Source organism: Danio rerio, chromosome 19 (genome assembly GCF_052040795.2).
Source record: "Danio rerio strain M-AB ecotype USA chromosome 19, GRCz13ab, whole genome shotgun sequence".
Classification (NCBI taxonomy): Eukaryota; Metazoa; Chordata; class Actinopteri; order Cypriniformes; family Danionidae; genus Danio; species Danio rerio.
This window is the reverse complement of record NC_141039.2, coordinates 20,471,194-20,493,259: the sequence shown is the minus strand read 5'-3', so window position 1 is coordinate 20,493,259 and position 22,066 is coordinate 20,471,194. Positions and strand designations below refer to the sequence as shown.

At 38.4% G+C, this 22,066-nt stretch overlaps 1 protein-coding gene and 2 long non-coding RNA genes across 3 annotated transcripts; 1 reads left to right on the top strand and 2 right to left on the bottom strand.

Annotated features, from left to right (window-relative positions):
• Positions 1-1,176: 1,176 nt before the first annotated feature.
• LOC147839584 (uncharacterized) lies at positions 1,177-5,278 on the bottom strand. Its single transcript, XR_015517341.1, has 3 exons — positions 4,985-5,278; positions 4,291-4,365; positions 1,177-3,250 (listed from the first exon to the last, which is right to left on the bottom strand). It is a non-coding gene; the product is annotated as an uncharacterized LOC147839584 (long non-coding RNA).
• A 282-nt stretch (positions 5,279-5,560) lies between these two features.
• LOC147832531 (uncharacterized) lies at positions 5,561-14,648 on the bottom strand. The gene is made up of 2 exons (XM_087296169.2): positions 13,799-14,648; positions 5,561-8,492 (listed from the first exon to the last, which is right to left on the bottom strand). Exons 1-2 carry the CDS (start codon positions 13,917-13,919, stop codon positions 7,243-7,245), a joined length of 1,371 nt encoding a protein of 456 aa, XP_087152295.2. The 5' UTR covers positions 13,920-14,648; the 3' UTR covers positions 5,561-7,242.
• A 5,701-nt stretch (positions 14,649-20,349) lies between these two features.
• Positions 20,350-21,418, top strand: LOC148679787 (uncharacterized). Its single transcript, XR_015945343.1, has 2 exons — positions 20,350-20,399; positions 21,093-21,418. It is a non-coding gene; the product is annotated as an uncharacterized LOC148679787 (long non-coding RNA).
• Positions 21,419-22,066: the final 648 nt, after the last annotated feature.

Here is a 22,066-nt window from a genome sequence, read left to right as displayed (position 1 = left end):
AAGCAGCCATGTGGGAACTACTGGAAATACTATAGTGGGCGAAATTTTTAGTGTATCTATTTCCATATCATTTATTTTATGTTGTATTGTCCATCTATAGCCTTTAATGCCCTGTTTCTCTCGTTCTTGGCATTGCATCAGAACTGTTTGTGATATGTGATTTTCATTATGGCCTTTCAAGTTCGCCCAGTATACAACCGCCAGCTGGTCTCTCCTAAGGTGTTGAGTCATCTCTCCCATTTCAACCTGTAATGCTGCTACCGGTGTGGTTTTCATGGCTCCACAGCATACTCTTAGTGCTTGGTTTTGGACATATAACGTTGAACACGATCTGACAATTTCAGGACGAGACAAGACAAAGTGGATCTGATCTGGTAACTGGAGTACAACACACACGTAGAGTAACGCACAGAGCAACAATAATCTGACAACAGAGGGAGATAGAGGGAGAGAGATATAGGAGTGTCAATAAGGGCAAAGCGAGAACAGGTGCCTGCTGATCAGCGCTCGCGCTGATTGCAAGAGCTAACAGCTGGTGGGAGAACACAAGGAAAAAAGTTAGCAATCAAACCAGATTCATGACAGATCCATTAAGTGTCAGGGACTACCTCAGTAGCCATCAGGTCCTGTATGTGATGGTGGAGACTAAAGATAAGACAAAGGTTATAAACAGTACTACACCACTGAAGACGAAACAAGAAATTTCCAAACAGTAATAACAACTGTTCAAATTCATTATCTGTTCATATTCATTAAATTCAAAAGCATTTTGTAATCTCTTATTTGTTAAATTGTATGTTTAATTACTAATACCTCTATTAGTGCATACAAATTGAAATGTTGAAACTCTATATTTATTCTAGCATTTACTTTACATCTTTGTTTGTGATTTGAACTGAACTGAACACTGTGCTTATCAATTGTTATGGAACAGGCAGATAGCAGCTCTTAGCTGACATCTAATGAGAGAGAAATAGAGTTGAGCAAACCCGAACTGTTAATGCATGTTAAGTAATTTTTAAACATACATTAAACACAACATTAACTTCAATAACATAATTTCATTGTGATATATATATATATATATATATATATATATATATATATATATATATATATATATATATATATATATATATATATATATATATATATTTTTTTTTTTTTTTTTTTTTTACTCAAGCCGGACCTAAAACATATAAAACAGAGTTGACATGCATTTTCAAAGTTAATGCATTTACAGCCAACAATAGTTTTAGATCTTTTAGGGGTTAACTGCATCCATCAAATTATTATTTGAAACCCCCATTTATGTTACTTATATTATTGAAAATATATAAATCCAACCATTAAGCTGTTTGTTTGCAAAGACTTACATGGCACCTTTTTAATCAGACATGTCTCTGTTACTTTAACAGTCAAAACCAAGCTCAGGGTGAGGGCTAAACCAAGATAACAGTGCAATCACACAAAATCTTATCTTCTAAGACAAAACATAAGCTATTCTTTATTCCCATAATGTTACTGCCAGTTTCTGTGCTTTTGGTTTTTGCTATAGACACTCAATATTTAGATTTTAGCTTTTCAATGACAATTAAATGCCAAAGGAATAATCTTTTTTAAAATCAGTTCTAAAATCATTTTAAACCCGAGAGCTTAGCTGAGCCATTTACTGCTTTCTGCTCTCATCTATTTCTTTTATATCAGAGTTTAACACCAAAAGCAACAAGAAATTGAGAAGGCAAACTTACCAACAGCGCTTGGCTTCTGCTTGATGAATCTGCAAACCATCCCAAGATGTGCAAACTGTCCAATCCAGTTAGGGTCATAGTTTTCTCGGGATTGCTCCTGGTGCATCATTGATCAATCAACCTTACCCTGATATTTCAAGGTATCTTGTCTGACTTTTGTGGCCACTACTATCTAATGGATACCAATTAAGATGTTATTTAAGAATTTATTTATTTATTCAACTATTTATTTCCCTAATAATCTGACCTACTATATTCTTAAGATTCGAGCATGCACTTTTGTCTGTAAAGCAGCAATATAGCAGTGGTGGAACACTCTCTGAGTTAATTTAGTCACTACTAAATACAAGAACCAGTCCAGTTTTATTCCCGAGAGTGTCCTAAAAAGCCTCTTACACACCCATCAACTTACTTAACTCTGGGTGGAGGAGGTCAACCCAGTCTCACGGCAGTTCGTGAAATAGCCACGAAATTTAATCTATTGATTCGTGTTCATGGGCAGAATTTCCCTCTTTTTTCGTTTCACCCTGCACGAATTTCCATCCAATGTATTTCAATAGGAAATCATTTTCGTGCCTCTAGCATGATTTATTTTGCCATAGGGTAACCGATGCTGCGCTTTTAAAAAAAAATAAAAAATTAAATATTATTATAGCCACAGGGTTTTAGACGCAGTATTATTATTATTATTATTATTATTGACACAGGCTACCAGGGGCCTGTTTCAGAAAGGAGGTTAACTGAAAACTCAGAGTATTTTAACCCTGAAATGAGAGAAACTCTGGGTTTTCCATTTCAAAATGGCAGGTTTGTTAAACTCAAGAAAGCAGGGTAAGCCAAGCCTGTTTCTGAAAGAGAGGTAACTTTAACTCAGAGTCAGTTACTGTGGTAACTTACTCTGTGAATCTAACCTGGCCAGAAGCAGGTTTTATTATCTAAACTCAGAGTTTCTGTCTGTCTCCTCCCCTTTTTTAAAGATGAAGCGGTATTTCTCGCCTTAGCCTTACGTTTCCACCCACCTATTTTAATGCTCATTTTGGATACATGCATAAAAACGATTGATAGAAACGTCATGATGCACATAACTTTTTTAAAATATGTATAAAAAAACGCGCATAACTGAGTAGGATAAACTTTTATTCGATAGAAAATGTGCGCATAAACTATGATGGAAAACACTTTTACTGAACAAATTACAGTATGTACATTAAAAAAAGATCATGATCATATGATAATGAAAATGTGTGTAAATGGACAAACCAGCAGGCTGAGCACACTGTAACATGTCTTAAATATTGTTTTAGTCATTCTAAAATACCTTAACTGTTTCAGTATTAGTGTATATTATTAATTACCTCCGAACGTCTGGTGCGTTTCAAGAGTCTCCGCGTGTCATGGCTTCAGACGCCCCCACGTGTTCATTGTGTTTCAGCATTGTCTTCTGAGTCTATGCAAGGCTGTGAAAGGTTGTGGTGAGCTGCTTGTTTCTGGTGTCTGGCCTGCAAAAGGTCATACACAAACAATAGTAAGTAACACAAAGTTTTTTTTATTTTATTTACATTTTCTTTTTAAGACCTTTTTACACATGTTACTTTGTGAACTTGTCTTGGAGCATTCTGTTCTGCAACACATGACTTACATCTTAACTTCCAAGCAGCAAGGACTTTTCGAGCTTGGATTGGCCTTAATGCTGTCAGCAAATCAGATTCCTCAATAAACTGAAAATCATCATATGTCTCCACTCCAATGGATTGCAATATCTCCTCTAAAATGTCTTTTGTTGCCTTTGGAAGGTTAGGCAAGACCTCAGTGCTGGCAGTACGTAGAAATGTTGTCTCCAAGTCAGTCATTACTTCGAGACAACATTTAAAAGAATGTTGGACACTTGTAACCATAGACTTCCATGGTAGGAAAAAATACTATAAAAGTCAACAGTTAAACTATGATTTTGAAAAAATAAAAAAATAAACAAATCCCAAACAGGATTGAAAAAAAGTCAAGGGTAAGTAAATGATATCAACATTTTTATTTTTGGAAAAACTATCTCTTTAAACTAAAAGTTATTTGAACTAAGCATACATGATGATTTTTAGTATATTTTTTCCACTTCTGTGGACAAGATCTCTTTACTTCGACAGCACGCTGTGTTTCAGCGGATTGACTTGGTACCCATTAACTATTTATAATGTTAGATAAAAATCAACCAAGTCATTAATGCTAAGACACTGTAGCCTGGTACTCTGTTTAGTCACAGAATACAGATGGTATTCAAAATGATATTCAGCTTTTTGTATTCCCATTACAAAAAACACAGCTTCGTCATTTTGGATTAAAATGATGAGAAGTTGAACTCATCACTTTTAGACACAAGAAAATTTCCCTTTTTGTATGACATTCCTTTTTTAGATTATTTCTGTGGACACAGTAGTATTAAAGTCTGAAAAGTTAAATTCTCTCACTGCATGTTTAATTGATTCACTGTAAAGACTTGGGTAAAAAGTGTAACTGTCTTTGACATGCAACAGAAAACAGAGTTTACCTTTATTCCTTTGATGTCTTGACTGTCTTCAGATTGTAAATCATGAAAAGCAGAATCATAAGTTTCAGGGGTGCGCTGTGGACCACAAACATTTGGGTTATCACTCTGAAATTCATTTCTTTTGATTTCACAATACCTGCAAAAATACTGAGCAAGACTGAAATTTTCAGTAAACCCACCAATGGCATGTGAACGCGAATTATCACCAAGTTCTCAATTATCACCACCAGCAATACAAGGTGCAACAATACAGTGCACCTTTAACTACATTACCACCTACAGCTATTCCATTTTCCTCCAAATCTTTTAAATCCACAAACAGCTCTGAGAAAATCTTAGCACTTCCAGATTTCAGGTCATTATCTCGACACAACAAGGCAAGGAACATGTAATCAGTATTGGACCGCACATGAGCAGGTAATTTACCCAAAGAAGGATAGACTGCTGCAACCATTTTGTGCTTTTCTTTTAGCAGATCCAAGTGGATTGACAATTTCAAAAGCATAAATAATTAGTTTCAGACATTTTGGTTTATTAAGAAAGAACTGGTTGGACTTGAAGATTTTGCCATCACTAATGTCAGCAAAATTATCTGAGTCTATTTTACAAGATGGCTGACACAGCGAATTCTTCCATAATTCTGATTTCAATAATATGTAATACGTAAGCTTCTTTGTCATATTTTCATTATTACCTTTTTAGGCTCTATGTATTTGAACATCTGCTTGAATGTCTGACTTCTTGAATATGTTGTTCTCAGTGGTCCTTGTTGACAGAAAGAGAACAGATCTGAATCCTTTATACAGACACACAGACTTTACTAACAACGTCATCTGCTAGATCCATTTCATTTTTTAAAAGGGAACACAGTTTACTTAAAATGTATTCTTGTCCCAACTCATGCACATTTTACATCTCTTCAACAATCGTCTGAATTATTGAAGCTGGAAGGAGAAGCTGTCCTTGCAGTTTTAGGTATAATAAACACATATTCCTAAGGAAAGACTCACTAAAATTATGGGGCAATTCAGTAGTTTCAGGTGTTGTTACATCATTTAAAACAACACATTCATAACAGTGGACGACTGAGAAACAGTTTCCCTGTAAATGTCACTTACAGTATTCTTTGAGGCAGCTCTATGCTTCCTGGACATGTGAGATGTAAAAGACGATTTAATTGTAAAAGTATTTTTGCAACCCGTTACTGGACAAGCCACAGGTCGGCCTTCTGCTATATGCTATTTTTAGTGGCATATTAAATCTTTAGCCGTGTTAAACGTGAGGTCACACAACGAAATTTAGAAATTTAAAATCTGCAACTGCTTTAGCACTAACGGTTGATGCAGACTCATTGTGATCTCTATAGAAATGTGCTTTAAATGCAGTGTAGCGCTCACTCGATGCAAATTATTATTTCTATCCTTTTAATAAAACCTACAATTCAGACTTAGTATAATGGACCAGCGTCTCAGAAGAATAGACTCGACTACTGAGAAAGATGCCACAACAACAGTGAACAGACAGACTCTGAGGATTAGTGTTACATGAAACTTGTATTTTTTCAATGCACAATAAGTTGCATTAAATCAATAAAATAAAAATAAAACTGAAAAATGTATGTAAAGAAATTGAAGTTAAAAGTTTGGGTATTGAATCTCAATTGTTGTGTTCTTCAGGTATAAAACCCTTGTTTTTCAACAACCTAAACTCCTTCATACCACACAATCTTCAACTTTTTAAACAAAACTCTATCATATAACTCTTAAAGTTATTTTTTCAGATTTGTTTTTTGTTTCACAGAATAGATTTCCAAAGAATGAAAAAAAAAAAAATTCTAAATGAGTCTCACAGTCACTTGAATATGAGGAATAAATCAACGATGCAGAATATAGTTCTTTTTTCTTTGTTAAAAAAACCCCCAGTTCAATAGAATGTCCATGAAGTGAGTTAAATGTCTCTTAATTCGTTGAGGAGAAGAAAAAAAAATATTGTCCATCCAAAAAAAAAGGAAATAGAGAAATGAGAAATGTCACTTGACTTCCTACCCGATTCAAAGCTCACAAACCAATCTTTTTCCACAGAAAATCCTAGAACAGACTCATGGGGGGAGGCTCGCCAGTCCAAACCCTCCTCAGAATTTATGGAAGGCCAGAACAGATCCAGATATTGCATCCAACAGATGTCACCAACATGTAACAAATCATAAGAACAAAAAAAAACAACTTGACCAAGGAGATCTTTTTTTTTTTTCTGACTCACAGAAGGTTCCAGAAAGGCACAGATAATCTCTCACCTCATATCCTTCTCAGTCTCATAAATCCATCGATAGCAATAGTCTAAAAAATCATATTTTGGTTCCACGGAGATCACAACACCGTGCTCGATCACAAATCCAAGCAAGAGATCGCGCTGCTCCACTTCACTTAATCACCATGTTCAGTTCACAAATCCATGCGAGAGATCGCGCTGCTAAACTTCACTGAAATACCGCGCTCAATCACAAATCCATGCGAGAGATCGCGCTGCTAAACTTCACTGAAATACCGCGCTCAGTCACAAATCCATGCGAGAGATCGCGCTGCAAACTTCACTGAAATACAGCGCTCAGTCACAAATCCATGTGAGAGATCGCGCTGCAAAACTTCACTAAAACGCCTCGTGTAAAACCCGGAAAACAACTAATCCGTGGTGCCGCAATCTGCATCCTTATTGGCCCCTCTTAAAATTAAAACGCCTAATGATTGGCTGTATTAATAATCAACTAAGGACACATATTAATCAAAAATGTATATTTTACACTACAAATAAAGTCCTTTTCATTAGTTTTTAATACTTTCCCTATTATTATCTCTTTATATTCACCTATATATATATTCTTTTTTTTTCTGGTAACCTTGGTTAAACTTCCCCCTCCTGAACCTAAGCACGTCCCTGTGCTTGAAAGTGACTAAATTACACAGGTGAAACTACACTGGATTCATTGTGGTGGTATTCATCATAATTCTCTACTGATTCAGTAAGTGCAGTGCTCAATCCTTGTAATAAAGATTGGATGACTGAAATCAATGGATTTCCTAACAGTGCATATTGCAGCTTGTCTGGTGCTCTACTCTCCCGTTTTAAACGTCTTGGCTCTGTATCTCTTACATCATCTGCCGATGTTTGAACAACTGGAAGATGCCTGATGGGATGTGACTGAAGAGAAGTTGTGATTTCTATAGGTGCATCAGATACAACTTCATTCACTACTTCAAATGACTCACTCTCTCTCTCACTGGAGTCATTACACTCTTTTTCTATGATTCCCTCCACTAATTCATCTTCTCCATCAGTTTTGTTTTCAACTCCAGAAGTATCTGGTTCAGCAGAACACATTTCAGGTGAATTTCTCTCTTCCCTATAACTACTGTCATTTCTTTTTGCAGGTGCAACTTCCCTTAACTGATCCAGGCTAGAGGATGGACTCTTAGACGAAACTTCAGGTAAGTTCTTTGCAACTGATAAACTCTCTGAATGGTGTGTTGGCCTCTCTTCAAAGATGACCCTAGTAGTGAAGCCCAATGACTCTCCAGGTATATCAAAATTGACAGATTCACTCTCTGAATCAGAATAAGTATGCAGAGTCTGTGTGTCCGCAGCATCTTCAATTCTGGATTGAGCCCTAGTCCTAGGCTTTTGAGTTTCTTTCTTCTTGATAGACCCTTCAAGCTCAGTGTTGGGTAGGAACCTGCAGGGCAAAAGCAAATCGCGATGCAAGGTACGCACCGGACCTTCCTTTCCCTCTGGGCAAACCGTATACACAGGAATGCCGCTGCTTTTCCTTAACACAACATAGACGTTAGGTTCCCACCTGTCCGCTATTTTGTGTTTTCCTCTTAGTCGGACATTCCTAACAAGCACTCGATCACATACATCCAGAACAGAGGCAACTACATTCCTATTAAACCTCTTCTTATTTCTTTCAGACACTTTCAAAGCATTGCGAGTAGCAAGCTGGTAGCTTTCCTCTAATTGATCCTTTAGAGATTTTACATACTGGGAGTGAGAAGAAGAAGAGTCACTGACTGGAAGTCCAAAAGCAAGATCTACAGGTAATCGAGGCTGTCGGCCAAACATCATCTCGTAAGGAGAGTACCCGGTCACATCATTTTTGGTGCAATTGTAGGCATGCACAAGCGGTTTAACAAACTCCTTCCAGTGGGCTTTCTTTTGGTTCTCCAGGGTTCCCAGCATTTGTAGTAAGGTCCTGTTAAACTGCTCCACTGGGTTCCCTCTTGGATGATAGGGGGTTGTTCTCACCTTTCGAATACCCGCTACTTTGCACAGTTCCCGAATCGTTCGTGATTCAAAGTCTGGGCCCTGATCACTGTGCAGCTTTTCTGGGAAGCCATAGTGCAAGAAGAAATTCTCCCAGAGACATCTGGCCACAGTTCGAGCCTTTTGATCTTTGGTAGGTACAGCAATAGCATACTTTGTAAAATGGTCTGTTATAACCAATATGTCACTTGTGTTGCTATTGTCCGGCTCAACTGATAGGAAGTCCATACAGACCAGTTCCAATGGCCTGCTGGTTTGAATGTTCACTAAGGGAGCTGCTTTCTGAGGTGGGGATTTTCTACGAATGCAACGCTCACAGGTTTTAACTTTTGTCTCAGCATCAGTAGCCATCTTCGGCCAATAAAACCTAGAACGGAGCAGGTCAAGTGTTCGCTCCAAGCCTAGATGACCCATGTCATCATGTAGACAGGTGAGTACCATCCCTCGAAGTTCCGTAGGGTTTTACAAGTTGACTTATCGCCCTACCTCGATCCAATCTCTTCCTGTATAACACTCCATTCTTCACTTCAAGTTTATCCCACTGTCTCAGCCACATAGACATGGTAGGCGATAAGGTCTTTCTATCAAGAGGTTTCTCACCATACTCAAGGTATTCCATGACTTCTTTCAACTCCGGATCTGCTCGTTGACGATTTGCCAGATCTTCTATAGAGAGATGAGGGAGTACAGGTAGGCCATGATCACATTCTTCTTGGAATTCATGAGGTAATGCGCTCACATTCATAGTTAATGATTCTGCCAACGTCATCCAAACAGGACATGACCCATCTTGCAGCTGGCTAACCTGATGTTTCTCACACACAGCCTTTACTGCTTCTGGAAAGAAAAAAGACAATTGCTCGTCTCCCTCAGCTAGGTGATTCAAGGTGAATTGTTTAATTCGCTCTTGTTCTTTTTGGGACTCCAGATCTTGTATTAGCTGACCGTTTGGGCGCCTGGACAACCCATCAGCATCCTGGTTTTGGGATCCTGCTCTGTACTGAATCTTGAAATTATATGCTGACAACGCTGAGAGCCATCTATAACTGGCTGAGTCCAATTTGGCCGAAGTAAGCATATAAGTTAAGGGATTACTGTCAGTGATAACTATAAACTCAGACCCATACAAATAGTCACTAAATTTTGTAGTAACTGCCCACTTGAGGGCCAAAAACTCAAGTTTATGAGCCGGGTATCTAGCTTCACTCCTACTTAATCCCCGACTGGCATAAGCAAGGACTCTCAACTGCCTGCTACGTCCTGTTCTTGGTACAGGGCAGCACCTAAACCAACAGTGCTGGTATCTGTATGTAGTACATAGGGCAATCTGGAGTTGGCGTATCCCAGAACTGGAGCAGTTGTCAATTTCTCTACAATTTCCTCAAATGCCTGCTGACAAGAAGCATCCCATCTGTCTCCTAACTTTTCTTTTGGATCGAGGTATTGCTGGTTTGTGTCCTTGGGTTTCTTTTTCGAACTGGGGGGGTATCCCACTGTAAGATTGTTGAGGGGCTTGATTATTTTATAAAAGTCCTGAACGAATCTTCTATAATACCCGGCAAATCTCAGGAATGATTTCAGCTCTTTCAGAGTCTGTGGCCTTGGCCAGGTTTTAATGGCCTCAATTTTGTCTGGGTCCATTTCCACACCGTGCTCAGAAACAATATTTCCCAAATATCGCACTGAAGTCTGAAAAAATTTACATTTTTCAGGCGAAAGTTTCAAGCCATATTCCTTCAGGCGTGTAAGGACTTGCAAAAGTCGGTGTTCGTGCTCTTCAAGGGTTTCTGAAAAAACTATGAGGTCGTCTATAAAAACCAGCACCTCTTTGCGGTTTAGGTCACCCATACAGCGCTCCATGAGTCTCTGAAAAGTACTGGGAGCATTTGTGATCCCTTGCGGCATCCTATTTAACTCCCAGAATCCTTGAGGGCACACGAAGGCTGTCTTGTGTTTATCTGCTTCCTACATCTCAATTTGATAGTATCCCGACTTCAAATCTAAAACAGAGAACCATTTTGAGCCAATTAAAACGGAAAACACCTCCTCCAGATTGGGAAGAGCATAAGTGTCCTTTATCGTTTGGGAATTAAGTTTCCTAAAATCAATACACAGGCGTACTGAATTATCCTTTTTCCTCACCACTACTATAGGGGAGGCAAATGGAGACTCAGATTCGCGAATAATTCCAGCAGCCAAAAGATCTTGCAAGTGTTTGCGAACAGCATCGACGTCTTGTGGATGAATGGGCCTAGGGCGATGCTTAAAGGGGGCTTCGTCATTGAGTTTAATGCGATGCTTTACCTTATCAGTATGCCCATAGTCCATGTCATGTAAAGCAAACACCTCAGGCATCGTGTGTAACAAAGCTATGATTCGGCTTCTCCACTCTGCTGGTAAAGGGGAATTACCAAAATCAAAATTAATCTGTGTGCTGGCAGAATTAATTTGTGTCAGAGAAGTGTCATGGATTGGCTTAGTCTGCACTGCATGCTGAACAGAGTGCATTTCAGCTATCACAGCTTTTAGGGGAGACAGCTATGTCATTCTGAGTATTATTCCTCACTAGTACAGGTAAACTAAAAGAGCGTTTAGAAGGCAAGGTGTATAGGCCACTGGCTACTAATAATCCACCTGGCAGGGATGACATTGCTGGTTGTTCCAAAGTTGTCAAACTTTCTGAAGGACAACAGCCTAGATGAACAGCTCCATCAAGAACAGCTACACTACCTGCTGGCACAACTTCAGGAGCAGTTCCCTTCAGCGTCACACATCCCATAACTTTAGTATTCATTTCCCTATGTCTAACACTCAGGATTTTGAGTAATGCTCGATATCCATTAAAAGCAGGACTAAGGTTCTCTAGATTTTCCTGAGCATTGTTGGCATAAAGAGCATCAAGAGAGTTGGTTCCTACTCTCTTAGTACTTGGGGCACATGTATCAAATCAGGAACTACTAGGGCTAATGTGGCAATTTCTGCTTTCACTCCCAAATACTCCTTAGGAAATGTCAAAGTGAGTTCTACATAACCCAAGTAAGGAACCGACTGCCCATTCGCTCCCTCTACCTCCAGTAAAGACTCCAGCGACTTCATAGGGTAATTTGCAAGATGAGTTTGATAAAAGGAAAGTGGAATGGTGGTTACTTGAGAACCCGTATCCAGCAAGCAAACCTGAGCAGTACATTTCATCCCCACCAATCCTCTGGGTATTTTCTTCTGCATCTATGCATCACAACACTTGTTGAACACACTATTAGATTTGTTAGGGCATGTGGGTCCTATTCCAGTTTCTGTAAGCCCTGCTACAGAGACTGTTGGTAGTTTAACCGTGATGTTCCAACTTTGTTTTTCAGATCCCTCTGAGCCTGTTTCTCTCTCAGCTGACGTCGTTTGGCTTCTACATTGGAGGGATTTGGTTCATTTTCACAATTCACAGCAATGTACCCATCCTCTCCGCAGGAAAAGCAATAGGCTGGACGAGGGCGAGGAGATGTCAATCCACCACCGTTGGCTGATGTACTCTCTTCTCGCCTTGCCTTCCTGGATTGTGACATTACCGAAGGACTCCTGAACTCAGACATTCTTCCTGGCTGTTTCTTTGATTCTGAGACCATTAATTGTGATTTTAACTCTGCATTCTGTCTGGTCAGGTTAGCAACTTCTTCAGCCTCTGAGCTCCTGTTGAGGTTCTTTTGGGCACCTGCTCCCGCAGTTTGAATCTAGGCTCGCAGTTCAGAGAGTTCCTTTTTTAGTGAAATCACATCCACAGCATCGGAAGAAGTGGGCTGGCACTTTTGGTGAGTCATTAATTGCATGGAAGCAAGTTGAGCATGAATTTCTGATATTTGTTTCTTCATGAAGTCAGTTTTAGTGGCTGCTCCAACAGTTGCATCAGGTGAGTAAACAATTAATTTATTAGTGGCAGCTCGTGACTTAGAAGAGGCTAAAACTTGCTTAGTCACTCCAAAATGACTCCTCATCCGATCTTCCTTTGAGGATTGTCTGTCTTCCTCTGTCCTCACAGATACAACTAATTCTGCAAAGGATGGTGGGCTAATCTTTCTTCTTTCTAATTGGAGATTGGCAAATAAGCCATTATCCCAGCAGCCACGGCAGAATTGTTTTAACAAATAGCGATCACGTTCAATTGTTGCAATACCACCTCTCCTCACAGCTGCACTCAACATCACTTGTAGACGATGTAGATAGCTGGATGGTTTTTCTCCCTGATTTTGCAACATAGTCATAAACTTTGCAAGTAACTCTTCCCCATCCTCCACAGAACCATACACAGACTCTAGCAACTCTAAATAAACAGAGGGTGATGACTGTGGACTAACATGTTTGATTAAGTCAGCAGCAGGCGGAAGAAAGCTGTCTAGAATTCTTCTTGTACGGCATAGGTCTGAAATAGATGGATCGTCCAGAAGAAACCCCACACTTGCACGCCATGTTTCAAAGTCTGGTTCGTTTGGTGGACGTGGAATTTTACCTGAGAAAGATCTGAGACGTAAGGAAGGATGTGGAGCTGTGACATCACTTGTTCACACAACATGCTCAACCACAACTCTCTGCACACTAGGAGGATCAATCATGTCCATGGTTAGAACAGGATGTGATATCCCTGTGGATGAAGCATGGTTAGGTCTATCACCTTCAGGTGAAGTGATCATCTCATTCTCCTTGGACAGGTTTTGGGTTCTTTTAGGTTCAACACAAAGCAATGGAGATACATATGGTGAAGTAGTTTTATCTCTACCTTCTTCCATTATGGGTGATGTGGCAGATGACCCATCATCATTAAACGAACTGACAGTACGGAGTTCCTTACTTTGGGAATCAGCAGCAGGCCGTTCTTGTCCCTCTTTAAATTTAGGAAGCTGTTCAGCATCTTTCTCAATTAACTCAATCTTTCTCAACTCCTCTTGAAGAACGTCTTGAAGGGATGCACCAGCAGCATTGGCAATTGCTTTCAGCTTATCCAAATAGCTCTGAGTAGCATCATCTTTTTCTACAGGTAAGTATACACTGCTAAGAGCACGCACAGTGAAAATGTCATCAGCGTTTGAAGTACTAACAACATTTAAAGGCAACAAAGGCTGCAGATTGGTCATTGCAGAGCTTTGAGAAAATTCTATTATAGCCTGCTGATGAAATTCAGATGTTGGGTCATCAATAATAAGACTACGACTAAAACTGCCATATCGCATGAGAAATGCTTCTACGTTTTGGTCAGACTGGCTCAACGTTATGCCACTAACTATGACAGCGTTTGAAACGTTCACTTTTTCTTTCTCAACTATATCCATTATATTGGTACTCGTATATCTTATTTTACAGTAAAAGTTTTCTTTGATTTGATTTTCACTGGGAAGTCACTGTTGTTGTCGGCAATCAATCTCCTGGCTGGCTCGCCAAGTTTTTGTAGCGCTCACTCGATGCAAATTATTATTTCTATCCTTTTAATAAAACCTACAATTCAGATTTAGTATAATGGACCAGCGTCTCAGAAGAATAGACTCGACTACTGAGAAAGATGCCACAACAACAGTGAACAGACAGACTCTGAGGATTAGTGTTACATGAAACTTGTATTGTAGGCTTGTAAGCACAATAAGTTGCATTAAATCAATAAAATAAAAATAAAAATGAAAAATGTATGTAAAGAAATTGAAGTTAAAAGTTTGGGTATTGAATCTCAATTGTTGTGTTCTTCAGGTATAAAACCCTTGTTTTTCAACAACCTAAACTCCTTCACACCACACAATCTTCAACTTTTTAAACAAAACTGTATCATATAACTCTTAAAGTTATATTTTCAGATTTGTTTTTTGTTTTACAGAATAGATTTCCAAAGAATGAAAAAAAATAAAAATTCTAAATGAGTCTCACAGTCACTTGAATATGAGGAATAAATCAACGATGCAGAATATAGTTCTTTTTTGTTTGTTAAAAAAACCCCCAGTTCAATAGAATGTCCATGAAGTGAGTTAAATGTCTCTTAATTCGTTGAGGAGAAAAAAAAATACTGTCCATCCAAAAAAAAAAAGGAAATAGAGAAATGAGAAATGTCACTTGACTTCCTACCCGATTCAAAGCTCACAAACCAATCTTTTTTCACAGAAAATCCTAGAACAGACTCGTGGGGGAAGGCTCGCCAGTCCAAACCCTCCTCAGAATTTATAGAAGGCCAGAACAGATCCAGATATTGCATCCAACAGACGTCACCAACATGTAACAAATCATAACAACAACAAAAAAAACTTGACCAAGGAGATCTTTTTTTTTTCTGACTCACAGAAGGTTCCAGAAAGGCACAGATAATCTCTCACTTCATATCCTTCTCAGTCTCATAAATCCATTGATAACAATAGTCTAAAAGATCATATATTGGTTCCACGGAGATCACAACACCGTGCTCGATCACAAATCCAAGCAAGAGATCGCGCTGCTGCACTTTACTTAATCACCGTGTTCAGTTCACAAATCCATGCGAGAGATTGCGCTGCTAAACTTCACTGAAATACCGCGCTCAGTCACAAATCCATGCGAGAGATCGCGCTGCTAAAGTTCACTGAAATACCGCGCTCAGTCACAAATCCATGCGAGAGATCGCGCTGCAAACTTCACTGAAATACCGCGCTCAGTCACAAATCCATGCGAGAGATCGCGCTGCAAAACTTCACTGAAACGCCTCGTGTAAAACCCTGAAAACAACTAATCCGTGGTGCCGCAATCTGCATCCTTATTGGCCCTTCTTAAAATTAAAACGCCTAATGATTGGCTGTATTAATAATCAACTAAGGACACATATTAATCAAAAATGTATATTTTACACTACAAATAAAGTCCTTTTCATTAGTTTTTAATACTTTCCCTATTATTATCTCTTTATATTCACCTATATATATATATATATTCTTTTTTTTCTGGTAACCTTGGTTACAGCAGCGTAAGAGCAAAATGTTCGCTTACAGCCAGCACTAACATATTTGAAAAAGCAATGGGGTTCGTTTCTGTGAACTTTACAATGCAACACATAGCCTCTCAGTATCTCAAATGTTTTGTTGCAAAAATTACACGTAGTAAATCATCTTTAGACTTCGAACAAAAAAAAAGATTTTTTTTTTCAGCTTTACGTTAGTCGGACGATAAGACAAGGAGCCGAGTTACCTTTGCATTGTGCCACTCATTATTATTTCGATGACCGTGCAACACCCCAAATAATATCCTCTCCCTTTTTTGCAGGTGCTTGTATAATAAAGCGTTTAAAGTACAAAGTAAACAAACTTTTTACTAAACTTACCACAGTGTCTCAGTAGTTAGAAATGTTGCCAGACGTCATCCACAGCTTCATTCACCGGCCGGACAGATGGAGCGTGCGCACTCACTATAAACGTCCGTAAAATGGCTGCTCCCGCAAGAATCAGATAGCCGATTAGTCATTGGACAAGGCAGAACAGAGTTTGAAATTCAAACGCAGACGTTAATTTACACAAAAGCATGCATTTTATATATAAACACATCGCTGTCACATTTTAAATAGCAACAAGACATTCATATTTTATTAATTAAATTATTGTTTTAAAAAATATATATTTTGTTAATTACAGTGGATTAACAATTACATTTTACATAGTGTTCAAACATAAAGGACCCTTAGGGACAAATAACCCTTATCTCTCCATAGGCCAACATTAAATATGATAATTAGCAATAAAGCCTAATATTAAAATATTATATACCTTATATACCATTAGGACAATTCTGAATAGACACATTGCCTTTTTAAACCCATCATTTAAAACTTGTAAATATGTAATGATGTAAGGATAACATGATTTGTTTGGTTACTTTGTGATTGTTATACTTGCTTACACATGTTTTTTTTATATCTGTAATAGGATGATTTTTGTTTGTTTAGTATCATTTTGTAATTTTTACAGCAGCTTTCAGTATTACATGTTTGCACTATTCAAATAACAGTGATCAGTAAATTTTACAAATAAACATTGTTATTGATACACATTCTTACAGTACAATTAACAGTTTAATTTGGTTCAACGTTTTACAACTGTATTTCTATTTTTTTACAAAACCATACTGTAAATTTAACACTGTTTCATTGTTTTTCTATTTACAAAATTTAGATTCACTGTTATTTTCACAAACATTTTTTACAGTGTAATTAACGTATACAGGGAGAAAATAGTCTGCACAGTGAGTATGACAACAGCCACAGAGATCTGACCCGATCATTATCCAGTCTGTCTGAAATGACAAGAAAAAACTGAATCCAGAGGAACTTTGGCAACATCTCTAAGATGTGGGTAACGCTTTCTTTTACAACCCGCAAAGTACCGCGTAAGTACAGTGAAATTACAGTGTACTTTTCTGTACGTACTGTGTAAGTATAATGAACGTATGTGTAGGTATGAGGGAACAAACCGTAATGCTTGGGTAAAAAGGGGGTAACAACCAGATGTTCATCACGAAAATGACCGCGTAAGTACAGTGAAATAACGGTGTACTTTTCTGTACCTATAGTGTAAGTATAAATAACGTTTACGTAAGTATAAGGGAACAAACTGTAATGCTCGGGTAATAAGGGGATAACAACCAGATATTTAGCATAAAAGGTACCGCGTAAGTACAGTGAAATAACGTTGTACTTTTCTTTAAATTGCAAAAGAACAAACCATAATGTTTGCGTAAAAGGGGAGTAACAATAAGATATCCATCACGCAAATAAGTATATTAAGTTTACGATGTACATTTCTTCAAGTATTGTATACATATAAAGAATTATGCAAGGATGGTGACAACCTATTGCTATCTGCAAATGTACTGTATATGCACCTGCGTGAGTACATTAGTACTCTTATTCAGTGCTTGGGTTTTATATGGGGTGTTTAATGAATAAAAGGTTTACAACCTGTGAAATTATGAACCCTTATTGTATACTGTATGTATTTTAAATCTGCAATTCAATATAAAATATATTTCCATACACTACTTACCTTATGTTTACTCGTCGATCTCACCAAAGCCATCAATGTCTCCATAAATCACTATCAAAAAATAACTTTGCATGACATAGGCCTACCGTCAGGGTTCAATGCAGATTAAAACAGGCTCGCATCTTTACTGCTGTTGCACAGGGGGGCTAACTGTTGCATTTCAGTAAATGTATAGCTGATGCTTTATAGAAAAATCTAGTAATTTGGTCTTCAATCAATAAAAACTGCTGCTGTAGTTTACTCTGTTCTTAGTGTTCAAGTATACACTAGTATGTTAAAGTTCAGCTTCTTCCCTCTTTGTTCCCTGTAGTTAAAGGGTAAATACAGTATTTGTTCCCTCCTTGTTCCCTGTACTTACAGGGTAAATACCACATTTGAGGGTTGTAAATTAAAGTGAAGCTTTGTTCCTCCCTTGTTACCTGTACTTACAGGGTAAATACCACATTTGAGGGTTGTAAATTAAAGTGAAGCTTTGTTCCTCTCTTGTTACCTCCTTGTTACCTGTACTTACAGGGTAAATACCACATTTGAGGGTTGTAAATTAAAGTGAAGCTTTGTTCCTCTCTTGTTACCTCCTTGTTACCTGTACTTACAGGGTAAATACCACATTTGAGGGTTGTAAATTAAAGTGAAGCTTTGTTCCTCTCTTGTTACCTGTAGTTAAAGGGTAAATACAACATTTGTTCCCCCCTTGTTCCCTTTAGTTTACAATGTAAAATCTTGAAGGCAGTGAAATAAATATACAAACACACAATATATTTCTTCTTTACTTTGTAACCTTTATTTTAATAAATAAGCATTTTAAAAGACTTCATATTAATCAAACATTGTCTTGTCTATCATTGCCTATACTCATTCATTTTCTCTTCGGCTTTGTCCTTTTGTTAATCTGGGGTCGCCACAGTGGAATAAACCACCATCTTATCCAGCATATGTTTTACGCAGTGGATGCCCTTCCAGCTGCAACCCATCTCTGGGAAACATCCATACACACTCACTCACACGCATTCACTACGGACAATTTAGTCTACCCAATTCACCTGTACCGCATGTCTTTGGACTGTGAGGGAAACCGGAGCACCCGGAGGAAACCCACGCGAACGCAGGGAGAACTCCATGCAGAAACCTTCTTGATGTGAGGAAACAGCACTACCTACTGTGCCACCGTGTTGCCGCCCAGCTGCAACCCATCACTGGGAATCATCCATACATACTCATTCACACACATACACTACGGACAATTTTACCTTACCCAATGTCACCACATATTTTTGGACTTGTGGGAGCACCCGGAGGAAACCCACGCTAACATGGGGAGAACATGCAAACTCCACACAGAAATGCCAACTGACCCAGCCGAGGTTCGAACCAGCGACCTTCTTGCTGTGAGGCGATTGTGCTACCCACTGCGCCTGCCTATACTCAAACAGCAAAATAACACATTATTTCCTTCCCCCTTTTTTTCTGGCATCTCTTGCTTGGCTTCCTCTTCTGCTCTTCTCAGCTTCCACTGAGGACTCTGATGGTGAGTGGCTGATGAAATCCCATGGGTCTTGCTGCTCTGCATTTATATAAAATATATAAACAGACAGAAAGGCTTTTAGTAAGCTATAGACATGTTTATTTTCCTGTTTAATGTGTGTGTAGTGGTTGTCCAACAATTTCACACACTAAACATTTACAGATACCATACAGACACTATACATTACTATCAAACAAAAGTACTATCATCAGATCATATGGGAGATTGTGATCATTTATAGTGATAATAATTAAAGCGCAGAGGGGAAAAGGCTTAAATATGTGTGCAGGCAGTATAGACTTTGAAGTAAAGATTATTTGCAGTTCAGTGTACATATTTAAATTCTGTGTCACTCATTAAATGGTAAGTAAATGTAACGTTTGGGTGAACTACCCCTAAGGTTAGTTTTTGATTAAGTACATGTCTTAACCCATCATTAGTCCTAAATAAAGTAAAAGATAACATAATATGGTTGATGTACTGTTATGGACCCTTTTTACATTTCAGCACAGTGAATGGGAAAGTACAACACATTTTTTTTACAATCTTCTTTGCTCAAATAAAATGAAAACTTTACGATGGTGTTGTCTCGACAATTAGAAAAATAAAAATATAGTGTGAAACTGATAACGCCAGCAAGAAGAGAGAATAACTTCTAATTTACTCATGACCATAGACACTGTTTGAAACACCTCGCACATGTAATCATATTATATAATGCATACGTAGATACAAATAAATGTTATTTTATAAAAAAAATCAAATAAAAAACTCAAGGATTTTAGATCCTGATGATCGTTAAACGCGTCATAACAGTGTTGTGAAAAGGGTGTAATTGTTAAAAATAGGTACAAACATCAGATATAAACAAAAACCAAAACAAACACTTCTATGTACATAACGTCATAAAAATACTTGTTTTATTTACCTCGCGCTGCCGTCCTTGTACTGCCGTGAACAGGAAATTCTGGGAATGGAGGACGGAGAGTTGAATCGATTCGTCTTCAACAAACCGATCAGTGTGACATCAAATAATCGCGAGAACAACAGACAGCTCCGTGTGCATTTGAATCCATCTCGCGATATTGTATCACTTCAGGTACGCGCCTACTGATTCGTTGATTCAAACGAGTTGTGAATCAAGAAGCCTCTAAAGATCCGAATCAAACTGCAGCAGCACGCCACGAGGTTTTGCTCAGACTTTTGGGACGTTTGGAATTGCTCCGTCTTGTCACCATGTAACACATGTGAGTAAATCGTTGTCAGTAAATAAGGCTATTGTTACGATTAGAAATTGTGCATTAACCAGATTATATTTATTTTGTTTCATTTGTTTTTAGCGTAACATTAACGTTAGTTCATGGCCGAATCTAAACGGCCAGCAGCGAATATTTACCAATGTTTACTGTCGTTTACTTTGCACATCTTAGAAATGTTGCCAAAGTTCCTATGGATTTAGTTTCTTCATGTCATTCCAGAAAGACTGGATGATGAGCAGGTCAGATCTCTGTGGCTGTTGTCATACTGACTGTGCAGACGATTTTCTCCCTTTATACGTTAATTACAGCAAAGTTAATGACAAAATTTATGTTTGGAAATGTAAATTGATATTTTCTGTAGCATGCCAGTTTGATATATCAGTAGCCCCCCCACCCAATTACTAGTAACGTTTGCCTAGGACTTTAGCACAGTAGCCTACTATTTAAGCCTTTTCCCCTCTGCGCTTTAATTATTATCACTATAAATGATCACAATCTCCCATATGATCTGATGATACTACATTTGTTTGATAGTAATGTATAGTGTCTGTATGGTATCTGTAAATGTTTAGTGTGTGAAATTGTTGGACAACCACTACACACACATTAAACAGCAAAATAAACATGTCTATAGCTTACTAAAAGCCTTTCTGTCTGTTTATATATTTTATATAAATGCAGAGCAGCAAGACCCATGGGATTTCATCAGCCACTCACCATCAGAGTCCTCAGTGGAAGCTGAGAAGAGCAGAAGAGGAAGCCAAGCAAGAGATGCCAGAAAAAAAGGGGGAAGGAAATAATGTGTTATTTTGCTGTTTGAGTATAGGCAGGCGCAGTGGGTAGCACAATCGCCTCACAGCAAGAAGGTCGCTGGTTCGAGCCTCGGCTGGGTCAGTTGGCATTTCTGTGTGGAGTTTGCATGTTCTCCCCATGTTAGCGTGGGTTTCCTCCGGGTGCTCCCACAAGTCCAAAAATATGTGGTGACATTGGGTAAGGTAAAATTGTCCGTAGTGTATGTGTGTAAATGAGTATGTTTGGATGTTTCCCAGTGATGGGTTGCAGCTGGGTGGCAACACGGTGGCACAGTAGGTAGTGCTGTTTCCTCACATCAAGAAGGTTTCTGCATGGAGTTCTCCCTGCGTTCGCGTGGGTTTCCTCCGGGTGCTCCGGTTTCCCTCACAGTCCAAAGACATGCGGTACAGGTGAATTGGGTAGACTAAATTGTCCGTAGTGAATGCGTGTGAGTGAGTGTGTATGGATGTTTCCCAGAGATGGGTTGCAGCTGGAAGGGCATCCACTGCGTAAAACATATGCTGGATAAGATGGTGGTTTATTCCACTGTGGCGACCCCAGATTAACAAAAGGACAAAGCCGAAGAGAAAATGAATGAGTATAGGCAATGATAGACAAGACAATGTTTGATTAATATGAAGTCTTTTAAAATGCTTATTTATTAAAATAAAGGTTACAAAGTAAAGAAGAAATATATTGTGTGTTTGTATATTTATTTCACTGCCTTCAAGATTTTACATTGTAAACTAAAGGGAACAAGGGGGGAACAAATGTTGTATTTACCCTTTAACTACAGGTAACAAGAGAGGAACAAAGCTTCACTTTAATTTACAACCCTCAAATGTGGTATTTACCCTGTAAGT